The sequence below is a fragment of the Arvicanthis niloticus genome, chromosome 2 (assembly GCF_011762505.2).
Source record: "Arvicanthis niloticus isolate mArvNil1 chromosome 2, mArvNil1.pat.X, whole genome shotgun sequence".
Classification (NCBI taxonomy): Eukaryota; Metazoa; Chordata; class Mammalia; order Rodentia; family Muridae; genus Arvicanthis; species Arvicanthis niloticus.
The window spans coordinates 123805622-123822148 of NC_047659.1; the positions used below are offsets into that span (position 1 = coordinate 123805622).

A 16527-nucleotide genomic window follows, 5' to 3' on the forward strand; every position below is an offset into this window, starting at 1 on the left:
TGTACTACAGGGGAGTTGAAAATAGGAAGAGGGAGATAAACTTAGTATTTAGGCAGATGAAAATAGATTTTACAAGCTACCAGTGATGGAACTCCCTGTGTTAGGCAGGGGAAGAGACAACATAGGTACATAACTAGAAAGGCTGTCTGCAGCCTGGCCAGAACATACTCAGCAGAAGAGAGCTTGATTAACTTCACCTGGTCAGAAAGCTTCCTCACTTCATCTAGAATGGAGGCAACCGGCCGACTCCTCTCCCTGCCACGAGTGAAAGGAACGATACAGTAACTGCACATGTTGTCGCAGCCCCGCATAATGGATCTAGGGAAGAAAGGATCAGGACACAATTAACACGGGGCAATGTTGTCTTAGCACATCTCAAGCAACAGGTCACAGCTCTACAGTTGTCTTAGGTTTTTTCTTTGCCTCTAATGTCACACTGATCTAATCTGGAAGTGAGATCTGTAATCTATGAGATCTGGAAGTGTATAATCACAGATTAATGTATAATCCAGAGCCAGACTGGAATTGGTGGAATGTTGGTGAGGAAGCACAGCAATGAGGGCAGACTCAGCACTTGCAGCGCTGCTGTCATTTTTATAGGTATATTAGTAAATACCTATACTAATATTGAACTTTTATGTAGAAATATTGAAAACAAATTCTATGTCTATACATGTTATAAAACAGACCCTGAATTTAAAATATAGTTTGCATTTCTCACACAATTTTTTTCTTTGAGATGGGATCTTATGTGAGTCAGGTTAGATTTAAACTTGCTTTGTAGCAAAAACCATAGATGATCTTGAACTCCTGATCCTCCTGCCCCTATCTCCCAAGTGTTGCATTTACAGATAGGCATCACCATATCTGACTCCAGCTTTGCTTTTCTGATTCAGGGTCTATCAATGGAGTCCTGAATTGCCAGACTGCCTTGAACTCACAGCAAGCAATGTTCCTGCCTCCTGTTCCCAACTGTTATGTGCTTCTTCCCAGCTACTGTTCTACTGTTTTCTAATTCTAAGACGATGGCTTTCCAAATAAGAGACACTAGCCTGGAACACCAAAATGGCCACAAATTCACAACAATCTTCCTGCCTTGGCCTCAGATTGCAAGCATATATTACCACAACTTTAAAAAAAAAAAAAAAAAAAAGTTTTCTATCAAAAAAGCCCAAAATACTTCCTTAAGTGAAAATAAACATAAAACAATAATATTGAGATGGAGAGATGGCTCAGAAGTCAAGAGCACTGGCTACTCTTCCAGTGGTCCTGAGTTCAATTCCCAGCAACCACATGGTGGCTCATAACTATCTGTAATGGGATCTGGTGCCCTCTTCTGGCCTGCATGCATGCATGCAAGAATATTTATGTTTTAAAAGGAGGCTAGGAAAAGAATCCATATACAAGTATACAAGGAATAGTTCTAGAAGAATTAAGTAAGAAATGACAAGCTGGGTGGTGGTAGCATGCTCCTTTAATCCCAGCATGCAGGAGGCAGAGGCAGGTCTATCTCTGAGAGTTTACAGAGCAAATTCCAGGATGGCCAGGGCTATATAGAGAAACCCTGTCTTGAAAAACAAAAACAAAAAAATAATAAATAAATAAATAATTAAAAGAAATAAATGACTGACATGGAAACCTTTGAAAAATGACCTCAGAGAGCAAGAAGCAGGGATGATGGGTGTGACAGGGATACCGGTGTGAGGGGGTTTTACTGGATCAGAGGTTGGTTTCTGTACCTTGTACCATAAGTGTGCAAGCTGATTCCTTTTCCTATGCTCAACATAGTAAGATTAACATGCTACTCCAAAAGCAAGAGAGAAGGGATGAGGCCACTCCCCCCCCAGCTCTCACAGTGACTCACACAAAGGCTGAGGTGGCACTGGGGCTCGTCTGGACTGGCATGATATCCGCATAGGTTTCATCCAGAGAGAGAAGCACGTTTGCTGCTTGCTGACCTGACTCCACAACAGCCAGCAGCCGGGGAAGGTCTCGATAGGCATCTGGGCCAGCCAAGAGATCAACCATTTTCTCCCTGTTGAGGAGCTCTCCCTTCAGTCTCTCAGCCATGCAGCCTAGGAAGCAAAAGGAAGTAGCACCTTTTCCCTGGCTCATCTGGTTCCTGGCTTTTGCTCAGTGCACATGATTTATAACTTGCATTCAACACCAAAACACAGAAACCTACTCTGAGAATTTTGTATGACCCTTCAAACTGAGCCCATAGCACTGAACCCATCTCTTCAAATACAAGAACATCATAGAGCAACTCCATTCTTTCATCACTGCTGGAGATGGAACTCAGCACCTACGTACTAACCAAGCTCACTGTGAATGACTGAGCTCAGCACCTACATACTAACCAAGCTCACTGTGAATAACTGAGCTCAGCACCTACATACTAACCAAGCTCACTGTGAATGACTGAGCTCAGCACCTACATACTAACCAAGCTCACTGTGAATGACTGAGCTCAGCACCTACATACTAACCAAGCTCACTGTGAATGACTGAGCTCAGCACCTACATACTAACCAAGCTCACTGTGAATGACTGAGCTCAGCACCTACAATCTAACCAAGCTCACTGTGAATGACTGAACTCAGCACCTACGTACTAACCAAGCTCACTGTGAATGACTGAGCAGCATTCTCTGCCCTGCAAAAGCTTCTCAAACAGGAACTGCTTCTTCTCAAAGTTAAAAATTAATTACCATTAAAATAAAAATATTTTATATCAAAAGCCTATTTCTAAGTTTACAACTACACTTACACTTTTTTCTCTTTAGCCCATAATATCTACTAAACCTGAGAAATGATATAAATAATTATGCTGATATAATTTATAACCTCCCAAAAAACATTATTTTATTAAGTCCATAAAACTTTAAAGTGAACTGGTGGTGGTGATGGAGGTGGTGGCAGCACACACCTTTAACCTCTGACTCAGGAGGAAGAGGCAGATGGATCATACCAGCCCGGTCTATGGAGTGAGCTCTAGGGCTTCACAGGGAAATCCTGTCTTGGGAGGGAAAAAAAATCTTTAAAGTACAACTTTACAAACTCCTTGTACTGGTTAGTTGTTTGGGGTTTCTTTAAAGATTTTATTTTTTATTATTTTTGCTTATGTGAATGTGCACCTGTGTATGAGTATGTGCACATGAGTGCAGTTGCCTGGGAAATTCAGAAAAGGGTGTTGAATCCCCTGGATCTGCTATTACAAGCAGTTGTAAGCTGCTCAACGCAGATGCTGGGAACCAAATTTGGGTCCTCTGTAAGAACAGTATGTGCTCTTAACTGCTGATACATCTCTCCAGCCCCACAGTTTGTTTTCTGAAGATTTTTCAAAGTTTTTGTTTATAATTATTGGGGTGGGATGCACATGACTACAGGTGCCTGTGTAGTCCAGAAGGGTATTGGATATCTCAGGGAGCTGGAGTTGAAACCAACTCAGGTCCTGTAGAAGAGCAACTCTTAGCCACTGAGCCATCTCTCCACCCTAGCCCCTTAATTAATACATAATTAAGCTGTTAAATTCACCCAACTTAGGCTTGCCTGGCGGACACCACACAGGAAGAACTGAAATGGGCAGGTGAGCTTCCTAGAGACAGGCCACTGTTTTGCACAGTTGCAATGGCTGTACCTAGAAGAGGCACAGTCCCAGGGGCTTCGTCCCAGGACTACTTCTTGTTACTGATGTGTCTTCTCATGTCTGTCACTGGTATATTCCTCATATATGTGGCATGGTGTGATTGGGTATAGAGAGACCCTAAAGTCTGGTGTGATTACTTCCTGGGTGATAGCCCATTCTATTGAGCAATTTTCCTACAGATCAGCATGAAGATGAACTTTTATGAAATAATGCTGTTTAGATGAATTAAAGATTTTATGAAATTCTGATTTGACTTAAATAGTTTTAAAAAGTTAGGGTAGTTGACAGAAGGTTTAAGGCGATGGCTTAAGTTGTTTTGCCAGAAAGATAAAAACAAAGTCAGAATCAAGAATAAAATGTGCCCCCTCCATGTAGAATAGTGAGGGGGCTGCATCGGGTAGAAAAGGAGTCCAATGAGCTCTCATGCATTTCAAGCACATAATTGTACTTAGAGGAGAAAAATAGGCTGGGGACAAAAAAAAAATGACCAAAGAAAACATTCTTTCTAGGTAGGGTCTGAGCTCCTGGATCGTGTGATCTAGGAATGTGGCCACAAGTTTTGATGTGTATCAGGAAAAGAGAGGGTTATAAATAAAGATGAATAATTCTATTATAAGAGTAGAGAATAAGGGCTGGAGAGATGGCTCAGTGGTTAAGAACACTGACTGCTCTTCCAGATGTCCTGAGTTCAATTCCCAGCAACCACACGGTGGCTCACAACCATCTGTAGTACTCAAATGCACTCTTCTGGTGTGTCTGAAGACAGCTACAGTGTGCTCATATAAATAAAATAAATAACTCTTTTTTAAAAAAGAGTAGAGAATAGAGAATAGTTCAGCTGAACAAGAATTCAAAAGTAAGACATAAGATATATAGTAATCTGTTTCATGGTAAATACAAATTGTCATCAGCTAAGCATAGGAAAAAACTTGCTACTAAAGACTGGCTTGCTTAAACTTTATTAATCAATGACATAAAAATTACTGCTTTCAGGTTACAATGAACTTTAGAGAGAAAGACAGATAGGAATTGTTAGGAATGAGTTTCAAAAGAAAAATACATAATTAATAATCTGTTGCAATTTCTTTTTGTGTTTAATCTGTTTTTAAAGAATATGTTCTTTTTAGAGAATATGTAATTATGGCTATGAGGTAATCTTTTTCCTATAATGAGAACTCTTGTCTTAAATGGCATAAAAAGGCTAAGAGAAAAAAATAGTTGTTGGAGTCAACTTGTTGGCCTTTGTTCCATCCACCAAATACATATATACAATAGGCTGGAGAGATAGCTCAGTGGTTAAGAACACTGGCTGCTCTTCCAAAGGTTTTGAGTTCAATTCCCAGCAACCATGTGATGGCTCATAACCATCTGTAATGAGATCTGCTGCCCTCTTCTGGCCAACAGACATACATGCAGGCAGAACACTATACATAAATAAATAAATCTTTGAAATAATAATATTTATGTTTTAAAAGGAGGGTAGGAAAAGAATCCATATGCGTATATGACTGCATATACAAGGGATAGTTCTAGAAGGATTAAGTAAGAAATGACAAGCTGGGTGGTGGTGCATTCCTTACTACCTGCACTCAGGAGGCAGAGGCTGTGTGTTTAAGAGTGATTAAGTTAACCATAGTAGCCGGGCAGTGGTGGCACACGCCTTTGATCCCAGCACTTGGAAGGCAGAGGTAGGCGAATTTCTGAGTTCGAGGCCAGCCCAGTCTACAGAGTGAGTTCCAGGACAGCCAGGGCTACACAGAGAAACCCTGTCTCAAAAAACCAAAATAAAAAAAAATTAAAAAAAAAAAAAGTTAACCAGCCAGGCGGTAGTGGCGCACGCCTTTAGTCCCAGCACTTGGGAGGCAGAGGCAGGTGGATTTCTGAGTTCGAGGCCAGCCTGGTCTACAGAGTGAGTTCCAGGACAGCCAGGACTACACAGAGAAACCCTGTCTCGGAAAAAAAAAAAAAAAAAGTTAACCAAAGTACAACAGTCTGCTATGCATAAAGTTAAATATATTAACCAAAATCTGGGACAGAAAAAAAATGCAGTTTTCTTTTGATTAAGAAGAGAAAGAAAGCCAGGCAGTGGTGGCGCACGCCTTTAATCCCAGCACTTAGGAGGCAGAGACAGGTGGATTTCTGAGTTTGAGGCCAGCCTGGTCTACAGAGTGAGTTCCAGGACAGCCAGAGCTTCACAGAGAAACCCTGTCTCAAACCCCCGCCCCCCCCCCCCCCAAAAAAAAGAGAGAGAATTCAAACACACACATAAATCCACACAGACACACACACTTTAACTGGGCCCAACCACCTGTCCTAACAATTCCAAAAGTGTCCATGTATACTTACATAAAACATATATACCTACACATGTATGTATGCACATATGGAGACAGTTAGACACAGATTCATATAGATATATTGTGCATATATATATATATATATATATATATATATATATATATATATGTGTGTGTGTGTGTGTGTGTGTGTGTGTGTGTGTGTATATATATATATACAAATATACATATATACAAATATATATACATTTGGTGGATGGGGCAGAGGCCAGTTGCCACACTTTATTTCTTCTCTCTGGCCTTTGTATACCTTCTTAGACAAAAGTTCTTTATAAAATTATCTCAGATAAAATGTTACATAAAGGGGGGGGGGTTACAGAAGGATGTCTATAGTAAATTAGTAAGTTCAAAGCAGTGTTTCATTCTATAAGCTCATTATAAGTTTAAAGCAACAATTTTACACGGCCTTGCTCTATCATAGTGCACACCTGTGGCTTCATCCTTGGACCTGACATAGCATGAATGTTTTTCCTTGATCACAAATTTGTCCCAAGCCTATTTTCTTATCTTAGTACAATTAACCTATGATACATGAAGGTTTACAGAGAACTACTTGCTGCTTTTAGAGGGCTCAAAATTACTTGCATAAATTTAGGAATTATAAAATCCTCCATTTGTCTATACAGCATTACTACATGAGAGTACAAATTCATGTTGATCTGCCCAATAGGGTGGGCTGATGCCCAGGAATTACTAGGTCATATAATAGTGACAGGAAAGGCATATCAGCAGTGAGAAGCAGTCCTAGGATGCAGTCTCTAAGGACCCTACATTTTCAGAGCTCACCTATCACAGGCCATCCAAAATGGTGGGTCATCTCCAGAAAAGTTACTTGCTAGCCTTGGCCCCTCCTAGATGGCTTCTGTCACTCAAGTAACACAAGTCTCAAAACAGGATAATCTGAAAATAACCAGATACCTAGAATCCCAATTCTCAGAGGTACTCGGGAGCGTGGTCGCTTTGTCTTCAGGACTTTCAGCTGATGTAAACGGTTCCAGATGGTCTGCTCAGCCTTCTCCCTGAAAAGATCCAAAGTGGTGAAAATGAGCCAAACATAAACTACAGAGCACTGTAGGAGAAGAGGACAGTAGAAAGAAAAGGAAGGCCGTCTGAACCTTCCACAGATCTCTGCCTTAACTCAGGGAGACAGACTGGGAAGGCGCCACTTGTTATCATTCTCTTACCCTGGTGATATCCTCCCTATACTTCTCAAAATCCAGACTAGCCTTAGACAAAACTCAAGAACCATGTTCTTCACAAACCCTTCCCCAGCTCTTCTGTGAGTCTCCTTCCTTCAAGCACACTTCACACTTCACCTTAACTCAGCTTCTCCTGAACTTGGTAATTTGTTTCTGTTGTTTCAAACATTCTGCAGCAGTTCATCTTCCCTGACCTCCCAAATATTAGGATTACAGCCATTAGCCACCACCTGGCTTGTTTGATGTTTACTTAGTATTTTCTGTCAGATGTTAAGTGGGCTACTTACAGATCTGTCTTAGTCCCAATATTAAACCAAGCTCTTTAAAGCCTGGATTTATGGAAGGTACATTTCTAAATCTCTCCTAAAAAACAGGTCAGTATCTTTCAACAGAGGCCCCATAAAAAATATGTCAGATCAATGAGTTAATGTTAAAGGCAGGTATGGAAACACTAACACTAACATGCCTTGAACAACAACAAACAAACAAACAAACAAACAACAGAGGGTGTGTTTGCTTATTTTTAATTCATTTAATTTGATATGTATATGGGTGTTTTGCCTACACGTATGTTTGTGTATCCAACAGCCATGTGCCTAGTGCCTATAGAGGGATCAGATCTGTAGGGGGTGATTCTGATGGTAAGGTCCTGTTCCCCAATTGGTTCTTGATCAATCAATAAAGATGCCAGGGACCAATTGCTGGGAGGAAGGAAAAAGGGGGGACTCCAGGTCCTCCCAGGAAGCTTGGAGATAGAAGAGAAGGGAGATGTCACCATGCTTCGGAGGGAAAAAAAGTGACCAGTCACATGAGATCTCACGCATAGTGACAATAAGCCACTTTCCCAGGCAGAAGATTAGAAGCACACAGCAACTGAGCCAATAAGGCAGGTTGAAAGTAAGTTAGTATGTATGTGTGTGTCTGTGTGTGTCTCTCTCTCTCTCTCTCTCTCTCTCTCTCTCTCTCTCTCTCTCTCTCTCTCTCTCTCTCTCTCTGTGTGTGTGTGTGTGTGTGTGTGTGTGTGTGTTTGTTTCATCCAGGAATCCAAAGGAATATGGGTGGAGCTAGTAGCACAGTCTGCCAGGAGCTTAAAGCCGGGTGGCAAAAACTACATGTTATACAGATGCCCTGGAACTGGAACTAAAGACAAATGTGAGCTACCATGTGGGTGCTAGAGAATGAACTCAAGTCTTCTAGAAGAGCAGCCAGTGCTCTTAACTGCTGAGCCACCTCTCCAGTCTATCACTTTTGATGAATTTCTTATGATCAAGTTCTTCCTAGCCACCTCTGAAGATGCCACTCATCACTTTTCAGAATTCTGTTTCCCAACCATTTGGCTACACATAAAATCAGGTACCTACATTATAAGAATATGCCATTAGTGGCCAGAAAATTTAGGAGCTCAGCACTTTTGGTTTAAAAACTTTATATAATGTATAGAGCTTGGTTTGGGCATTTTTGTGGCTATTCTTTGCATTTTAGGCAGATCTCACTGTGTGATCCAGGCTAGTCTAGAACTCACAATCCTCCTCCTCAACTTCTACAGTGCTAGGATTGTAGTGTGTACTACCAGATAACATGGGTTTTATAAGAGAAACAACCTCACAAATTGCTACTGTGAGAATTAAATTAATTCCACCATGTATACTGTTCACATGGAACCCAACACGGAGGACATGCTCAGCAAATGCCAGCCAGTTATATCAGGACTATATCTACTATAGGAAAAACTTAACTTTCACTGACCTGCGGCCATTGGATCATCTCCATAAGTAAGCCTCCTTGACACGATTATACACAATATATTCACTTCTTATGGAAAGAACAAATTTGTACCTGATAGAACACGTGACAAGAAGGATCACATCAGCCTAGTAGGGAGCAAGAAAAATAAACTTATAAACTTTGAAATTAGCCTTGCAGAATCACTAACATGCAGTCCACCTGCTTTTTTCTATTATTATGATAAAACATGCTTGAAATAAATCTTATCATTTTAACCCTTTTTAAGGCTACAGGGCTATAACAAGAACACTTGAACACTATAATGCAACCACTACCACTGTCTCCTTTGAGAACTTCCCAATGAAGGTTCTTTATCCATTATACATTAACTCCTTAAGCCTTACCTCCACTCTCCACAAGCAACCTTTCTCAAATTCTACATCCTCCTGCCTCCACTTCCCAGGTCTAAGATTACAGCCACATGTTACCACAAGTTTGATAACTCCTTCCTCTAGATGAACAGCATCATAAGAGCTCAAAATACCTCAACTAGTATATGCCAGCCCTACAGTACATGTCACTAAAAGAAATTAACACATCACTCAAAGGCACTAACTCAGCAGGCGACATCCTCTTTCTAAGATACAGCGCATCTAAGAACCTGCACCAAAGCAGAGAAGCCAAAGCCCAGGAAACAAGGAAGCAAGGAATTCAAGTACCTCCTGGAGGTTGCTGGTCCTCAAGTAGCCGCTCTTCTGTAAAATGGACCAGGCTATCTCTGTGTCGTTCACATTCATCTGACAGCCATAGGTCTCGAGGTAGACTGCAATGAAAAGCATAGTAATAGCCTTTCGGAACAAGGAAATACAACATCATATACACATACCTATTATATGTGTAGTATTTGAAATATAAGGGAAATGTACCCCCTTAAGAATCAAGGAACTAGCCGGGCGGTGGTGGCGCACACCTTTAGTCCCAGCACTTGGGAGGCAGAGGCAGGCGGATTTCTGAGTTCGAGGCCAGCCTGGTCTACAGAGTGAGTTCCAGGACAGCCAGGGCTACACAGAGAAACCCTGTCTCGAAAAAAAGAAAAAAAAAAAGAAAAAAAAGAATCAAGGAACTAGGCCTATAGACACAACTAAAACTGCAAGGACTAATGATCATTTTTATTCATCTAAGGAAAACCTAAATTCAAGTTCCTGGTGTTACAGTCCTCCCTCTAAACAAAGTGGTTCTCTAGCCTCTGAAAGCAGCAGCATTCACCAGAGGGTACACACCCCAGAATAAAAGTAAAAACAGACATGGTTGGGCTGGCGAGATGGCTCAGTGGTTAAGAGCACTGACTGCTCTTCCAGAGGTCCTGAGTTTAATTCCCAGCAACCACATGGTGGCTCACAACCATCTGTAATGAGATCTGATGCCCTCTTCTGGCAGATAAAGGACTCATACATAAAATAAATAAATCTAAAAAAAAAAAAAAAAAAAAAAAACAGACATGGTCATATTATGAAGTAAAAATGCAAATTCACACAAAGTTACAAAACATGAATTTCACACTTCAGTAGGCTCTTTCAAATCATATTTCTATTTACAACCCCATTACCATCAGCAGGCTATAATTCCAAGTGGAAGCCAGACATAGTAGGTCATACTCATAAAGCCAACACATGGGAGGCCAAGGCAGAAGAATCATGAATGTGAAGTCAGCCCGAGCTACACAGTGAGCTCCAGGACAACCTGGGCTAAAGAGACAGATTATTTCTCAAAAAGTAAAACAAAAAAAGGAAACAGGAAACCTCAGGGTTTTCATTTTGTTTTGGTAGGGGTCTCATCATATAGCTCTGGCTAACCTGGACTCATTATGTAGATCAGGCTATCCCTTGAACTCACAGAGACCCCACTGCTCTGCTGCCAAGTGCTGAGATCGAAGGTGTGTGCCACATGCCTAGCCAATTCTTTTATTTATATATTTTGGAAGACAGTGGACACATATGCCATGGCACCAGTTCGAAGGTCAAAGGATAACTTGTGGCAGTCAGCTCTCTCCTTCCACCATGTGGGTTCCAGGGATCAAACTCATGTCATCAGACTTGAGTCTACCTTCTGAGTCATCTTGCCAGCCCCCCAAAAAAACATTCTAAATCAGAAGAAGTGGCAGATATTAGTGATTCCACCCGTTAGGAGCCTAAGGTAAGAGGATTATGTGTTCCAGACTAACCTAGGCTACACAACAAGACCTAGCTTCAAAAGACAGGAAGTAGGCTTGGCCAAGATGGCTCAGTGGATAAAGGCTTCTGCCACCAAGCCTGATGACTTCTTTTTTTGTTGTTGTTTGTTTGTTTGTTTGTTTGTTTGTTTTTCGAGACAGGGTTTCTCTGCAAAGTCCTGGCTGTCCTGGAACTCACTCTGCAGACCAGGCTGGCCTCCAACTCAGAAATCCGCCTGCCTCTGCCTCCCAAGTGGTGGGATTAAAGGTGTGCTCCACCGCCACCTGACGACTTCTAACCTCTCAGCTCACATGGTGGAGGGAGACAACCAAGACCCACAAGTTATCCCGACTTCCACAGCTGCCACACGGCTGTGGAATGAATAGTGGAATGAATATACAATGAAAAATGTAATTTAAATGCAATCCTAAAAATTATAATTAAAACAGGGATTATAGTATCTCCACACATAACCAATGAGAGGACTGCAGTTCATGTGTGCACAGCTTTGAGTTTTTTCTTGAGGAAATGAGGATGCTGAGGATGGAGCTCAGAGCTTCACGCATGCTAGGCAATCACCCCACCATGCCACTCTCCCCCCAGCCCAGCCCTTGAGTTTCTTTAGAGTAATGCTATTTGGTAGGCTCTGATGATTTTATAGTAAGCAACTCCTTAAAGCTAACAATGTAATAAGAAAACGGCAAAAGCATTCAGGCCACAGATACTGTGATAGAGCAAAGAAGTCAAAGGGAAAAAAAATAAAGCCAACCTTTTCTCTGCCTTCCTAGAAGTTCATCCGCTGAGAGATAGGGTGGTGGGTCCTCCACTTCTGGAGAAGATGGTTTTTCTTGAGGAACTGAAGCACTTCTTAAAAAATGCTGGAAAGTTGGTCCAGTGGCTAGCCTGGAGCTGAAATCCTTCTGAACTCCCTCTGCGCTCCTCCCCTCTGGACTAGGACAGGAAGTGCTGGACACACTATGTGCCCTGCAGGTCCTAAGCAACACCCAGCACATGGAAGTCAATGGCGCTGACAACCTCTGTGCTTGAAGGACACACTGTAAAGGATGCATGGCACCTGCAGTCCTATATCTGGAAAAGAATGAAACACACCAGTATTTACAGAACATTTGATACAGGACCTGCTCTGGACACTCCTCCTCGCTAAAACAGAAGAAAGTATGCTTCTTTCAGGGGAGCAGGGTTCATAAGAGGTGTTGATATTTAATCTCAGGATTATCTTGGGCTGACCTGGAACTCAATTCCCTATGTAGTCCAGTCTGGGCAGATTGTGAGCGTATGTGAGGTTAGGTTTTGTTTGTTTTTTGAGATCTTCCCATGTAGCCCAGACTGACCTCCAACTCTCCTCATGCCTCCCACCTCAGTCTTCCAAAAGACAGACTCACAGGCACAGACTACCATGCCCATTTCAAAGGTACTGTTTTGTTTTGTTTTGTTTTGTTTTGTTTGAAACAGGGTTTCTCTGTGTAGCCCTAACTGTCCTGGAACTTGCACTGTAGACCAGGCTGGCCTGAAACTCAGAGATCTGCCTGCCTCTGCCTCCTGAGTGCTGGGGTTAAAAGTATGCACCACCACCTCCCTTAAGGTACTCTTTGTAATAGTTTACCTTAATCCAAGCATGGTAAATCTGTATTCCCAGTAATTTGGGAGGCTAAAACAGGAAGATGATTTGAACCCAGTAGTTCCAGGACTGCCTGGACAGTGTAATTAGGGCTCTTAAAATGTATTATATCTCTAATTTACAGGTGAAAATAACTAAAGAAGACCCAGTGACATGGCTTGGTGGGTGAAGGCACTTGCCAATAAGCCTGAGTCCTTGAGAGCCACACAGTAAAGGGAATAAACTTAATTCCATAGATTGTCTCCTAATCTCTACACGCACACTATGGCACACATTCATGTGTATAAACACACAAACAAAAACCAAGTAAAATGTAATTTTTAAAAAAACAAGACAAAACAGCCAGGCAGTGGTGGTGCATGCCTTTAATCCCAGCACTTGAAAGGCAGAGGCAGGTGAATTTCTGAGTTCGAGGCCAGCCTGGTCTACAGAGTGAGTTCCAGGACAGCCAGGGCTACACAGAGAAACCCTGTCTCAAAAAAACAAACAAACAAACAAACAAACAAAAAAAAAAAAAAAAAAAAAAACAGAAACCTACTCTCAAGTGTCAGAGACTTTTGGGTTGATTTTTTTAATTTTTTTTCACAGTTTTATTCTTGTGCATGTATGAGAACCATCTTAACAGCCCAGGTGTAAGGTTTCAAATCATCTACTTCTGCCCTTTAATTGCTGTGTGACCACGTTTTAAAAGTCAAGTTCCAGCCAGGCAGTGGTGGCGCACGCCTTTAATCCCAGCGCTTGGGAGGCAGAGGCAGGTGGATTTCTGAGTTCGAGGCCAGCCTGGTCTACAGAGTGAGTTCCAGGACAGCCAGGGCTACACAGAGAAACCCTGTCTAAAAAAAAAAAAAAAAAAAAAAAAAAAAAAAAAAAAAAAAAAAAAAAAAAAAAGTCAAGTTCCCACCTCTGAACAACAAATGTCACATCTATTTTTTTTTTTAAAAAAAAGGTACAATAGGACCTTACCCCTTGCCAGATTGGAGGGTCCTAGAGAGATGGCTTAGTGGTTAAGAGCATTAACTGCTCTTCCAGGGGTCCTGAATTCAATTCCCAGCAACCACATGGTGGCTTCAGCAACCATTCACTAACAGCCCACACCTCTTTTCACAGCATGGACCTTAAGAATCAGAATGTCACTGCTGCCAAGCCGGCCAAGGCCAGGACCTGGGAGCCTTCATTTCTGAGTGTGGGAATGAACCTGGTGGGAGGATCAAATGCAAGCTCAAAGTTTTGCACAGCACAACACGGCGAGGAACCACCTACCACATTCCAGCACGTGAGTGCTGGGCGTGGCGGCGGCGGCGGCGCTGCGTGAACGCCCGCAAGAGTCCCATAGCCACCCAGCGAGGCCTATCAGACCCCCATCTCTGCTTCACAAGAGGAGGAAACGCCAGGGCTTGGAAAGACGCTGTCACTTCAAGGACATACAAAAGGAGGCAGCGGTCTTAATCAAGGCCTAATACTGCCCAGTGATACCTTTCCCTAGCGCTTCTGGCTTTTCCTGGACGCTGCGAGCCCGCCTGCGCCACAGGTCACTCGCAGGACTCCCAAGACCATCTCAAACCTCTCACCTCCCACAACTGCGATGTCCGCGTCCGAAACCGGAAACTGTCAGCCTGCGTGGGTCCCTACTCAGTAGTTCTCCGCTGCGCTCCTAGGCGTGCAACTTCTGTTCCGCCGTGACTTTCGTCCGCGGTCTTCTAACGGAAGTGTTTCCTGCCGGCCTAGAGTCCCAGGTCACTGGCTTTGAAAAATAGAGATGTGAGACCCACTTCTTTAAATGCTAGTACTCCTCCCCCCCCAAAAAAAATTAAACAAAGCTTAAAACTAGGTGGGCAGTCTTAGAGTATCTGCCCTTGCCCCCAAGAGAGTAAGGGATTCTTGGGGGTGTTCTGCCCCTGGAAAATAGGAGCTCTGACTTCTCCCTATGCCTGTCACCAATTAGCTCCCTCATGTCATATGTACTTTCCTTCCCTCTCCGCACCAGGCCCTTTAAGAAAAAGGCCACCATGGGGCTTTTGAGATGGCTCAGCGTGTAGGACACTTGCTGTCAAGCCTGACGACCTTGGATCTAATACCCAGAATTCACAAGGTGAAGAAAGAACTGACTCCGGCAAGCCCTTTAAACTCCACAGATAGGCCATGGGACATGCAACGTCCCCTCCCCCATTATCAACCCCCACACACACACACACACACACACACACACACACACACACACACACACACGTCTCCCGACGCGTTAGCACACTTCTGTGTTCTCAGGAGGCAGAAGCAGGCTGATTCAAAACCAGAGAGAGCTACATAGTAAGATTCTATAGATGATTGATAAGAGATAGATAGATAGATAGATAGATAGTTGGATGGATAGATAGATAGATAGATAGATAGAATAAATGTAAAAAAATAAATTAAGAAAAGTGGCTTAAAAGGGGTCTCTGTGGCTACCTCTGAACATGCCTTTCCTGGATCTCCCAAATGGCCCTGAACAGCCAAGTTGTTCCTCATCTCCTATGTGCCCTATTCCTGTTACATTCCTGCCTTGACCCTCTCAGCCATTCTCCTTTCCCTGTGGATCATGACTCTAGCCAAGGTACCTCTTCTCCCCTAGATCTAACCCACAGTCCCTACACTCAGGAAAAAGCTGAGAACAGGATTCTGCAAGACCAGAGACCTGAGGTCAGAACCACCCTATGTAGCATAAGTGTTTTTCCAAGCTTCACCATAACACCTAGTTTTAAAATGTAAAATATTTGGTTGAAACAAACTGCATGTGGACAGTTCAAATTTTACAAGTATAGAATGAGTAACAAAGAGGCGCCCCCTCCTGGCCTATTCCTGTCATGACTCTCATCGAGAGTGGATTTAGAGGGAAAGAGTGGGGCATTCCCAACCTTCCTCTTTGCCAAAGGGCTTTTGTTGTTTTCTTCTCCTCTCCTCTCCTCTCCTCTCCTCTCCTCTCCTCTCCTCTCCTCTCCTCTCCTCTCCTCTCCTCTCCTCTCCTCTCCTCTCCTCTCCTCTCCTCTCCTCTCCTCTCCTCTCCTCTCCTCTCCTCTCCTCTCCTCTCCTCTCCTCTCCTCTCCCCTCCCCTCCCCTCCCCCTCCCCTCCCCTCCCCTCCCCTCCCCTCCCCTCCCCTCCCCTCCCCTCTTCTCTTCTTTTCTTTTCTTTTCATTTATGTGTTTATATGCGTGTGCAAAAAGCTGGAAGCACCTCTGTGTGGAAAGCCAGAAGCTAGAGTTAACTCAGGGTGTAGGACGCTTCCAAATGAAGCTAGAGTTACAGGCAGTTGTGAACCACCTGATGTGGATGCTCAGAATCAAACTCTAGTCCAATGCTCCACAAACAGCTCAGCTGTCTCTCCAGCCCACCAATGGGTTTCTTTAATACATTACCTTTGCAATCTCTATGTAAGACATTTTGGACCTCTCTACCTCATTCTCCAGTTTGAAAGACAGTCTCAATGTGGGTGTCCCCTCAAATCCACATAATGATACCATAACCTTCAAGAAAGTAGAAATAGGAAGTAAGGTCTTTGCATAGTGACTAGGTCATACAGGTGGTACCTCATGGTTAGCTTATTTAAAGGGCCTTAAGCTGGGCACAGTGGCACACACCTTTAATCCCAGCAGTCAGGAGGCAGAGGTAGGTGGATCTCTATAAGTTTGAGGCCAGCCTAGTCTATAAAGTGTGTTCCAGGATAGCCAGGGCTACACAAAGAAAGAATCACTGTCTCAAAAAGCAAAAAACAGCT

General features: G+C 42.9%; 1 protein-coding gene across 2 annotated transcripts in view; it reads right to left on the reverse strand.

Annotated features, from left to right (window-relative positions):
- The window catches only part of Cdk5rap1 (CDK5RAP1 mitochondrial tRNA methylthiotransferase), a 28539-nt gene extending 14048 nt beyond the window's left edge, over window positions 1–14491 (reverse strand). Inside the window, exons 1-7 of one of the 2 annotated variants that reach the window (XM_034496764.2) lie at window positions 14347–14491; window positions 11909–12228; window positions 9649–9752; window positions 9041–9075; window positions 6924–7024; window positions 1865–2075; window positions 198–318 (exon numbers count right to left, since the gene is read on the reverse strand). In XM_034496764.2, the coding sequence (XP_034352655.1) occupies window positions 198–318; window positions 1865–2075; window positions 6924–7024; window positions 9041–9075; window positions 9649–9752; window positions 11909–12209 (873 nt within the window). In that variant the 5' untranslated portion in view covers window positions 12210–12228; window positions 14347–14491. Of the gene's footprint in view, window positions 1–197; window positions 319–1864; window positions 2076–6923; window positions 7025–9040; window positions 9076–9648; window positions 9753–11908; window positions 12229–14251 lie in introns of both variants that reach the window. The other variant, XM_034496765.2, reaches the window with a different exon arrangement.
- Window positions 14492–16527: the final 2036 nt, after the last annotated feature.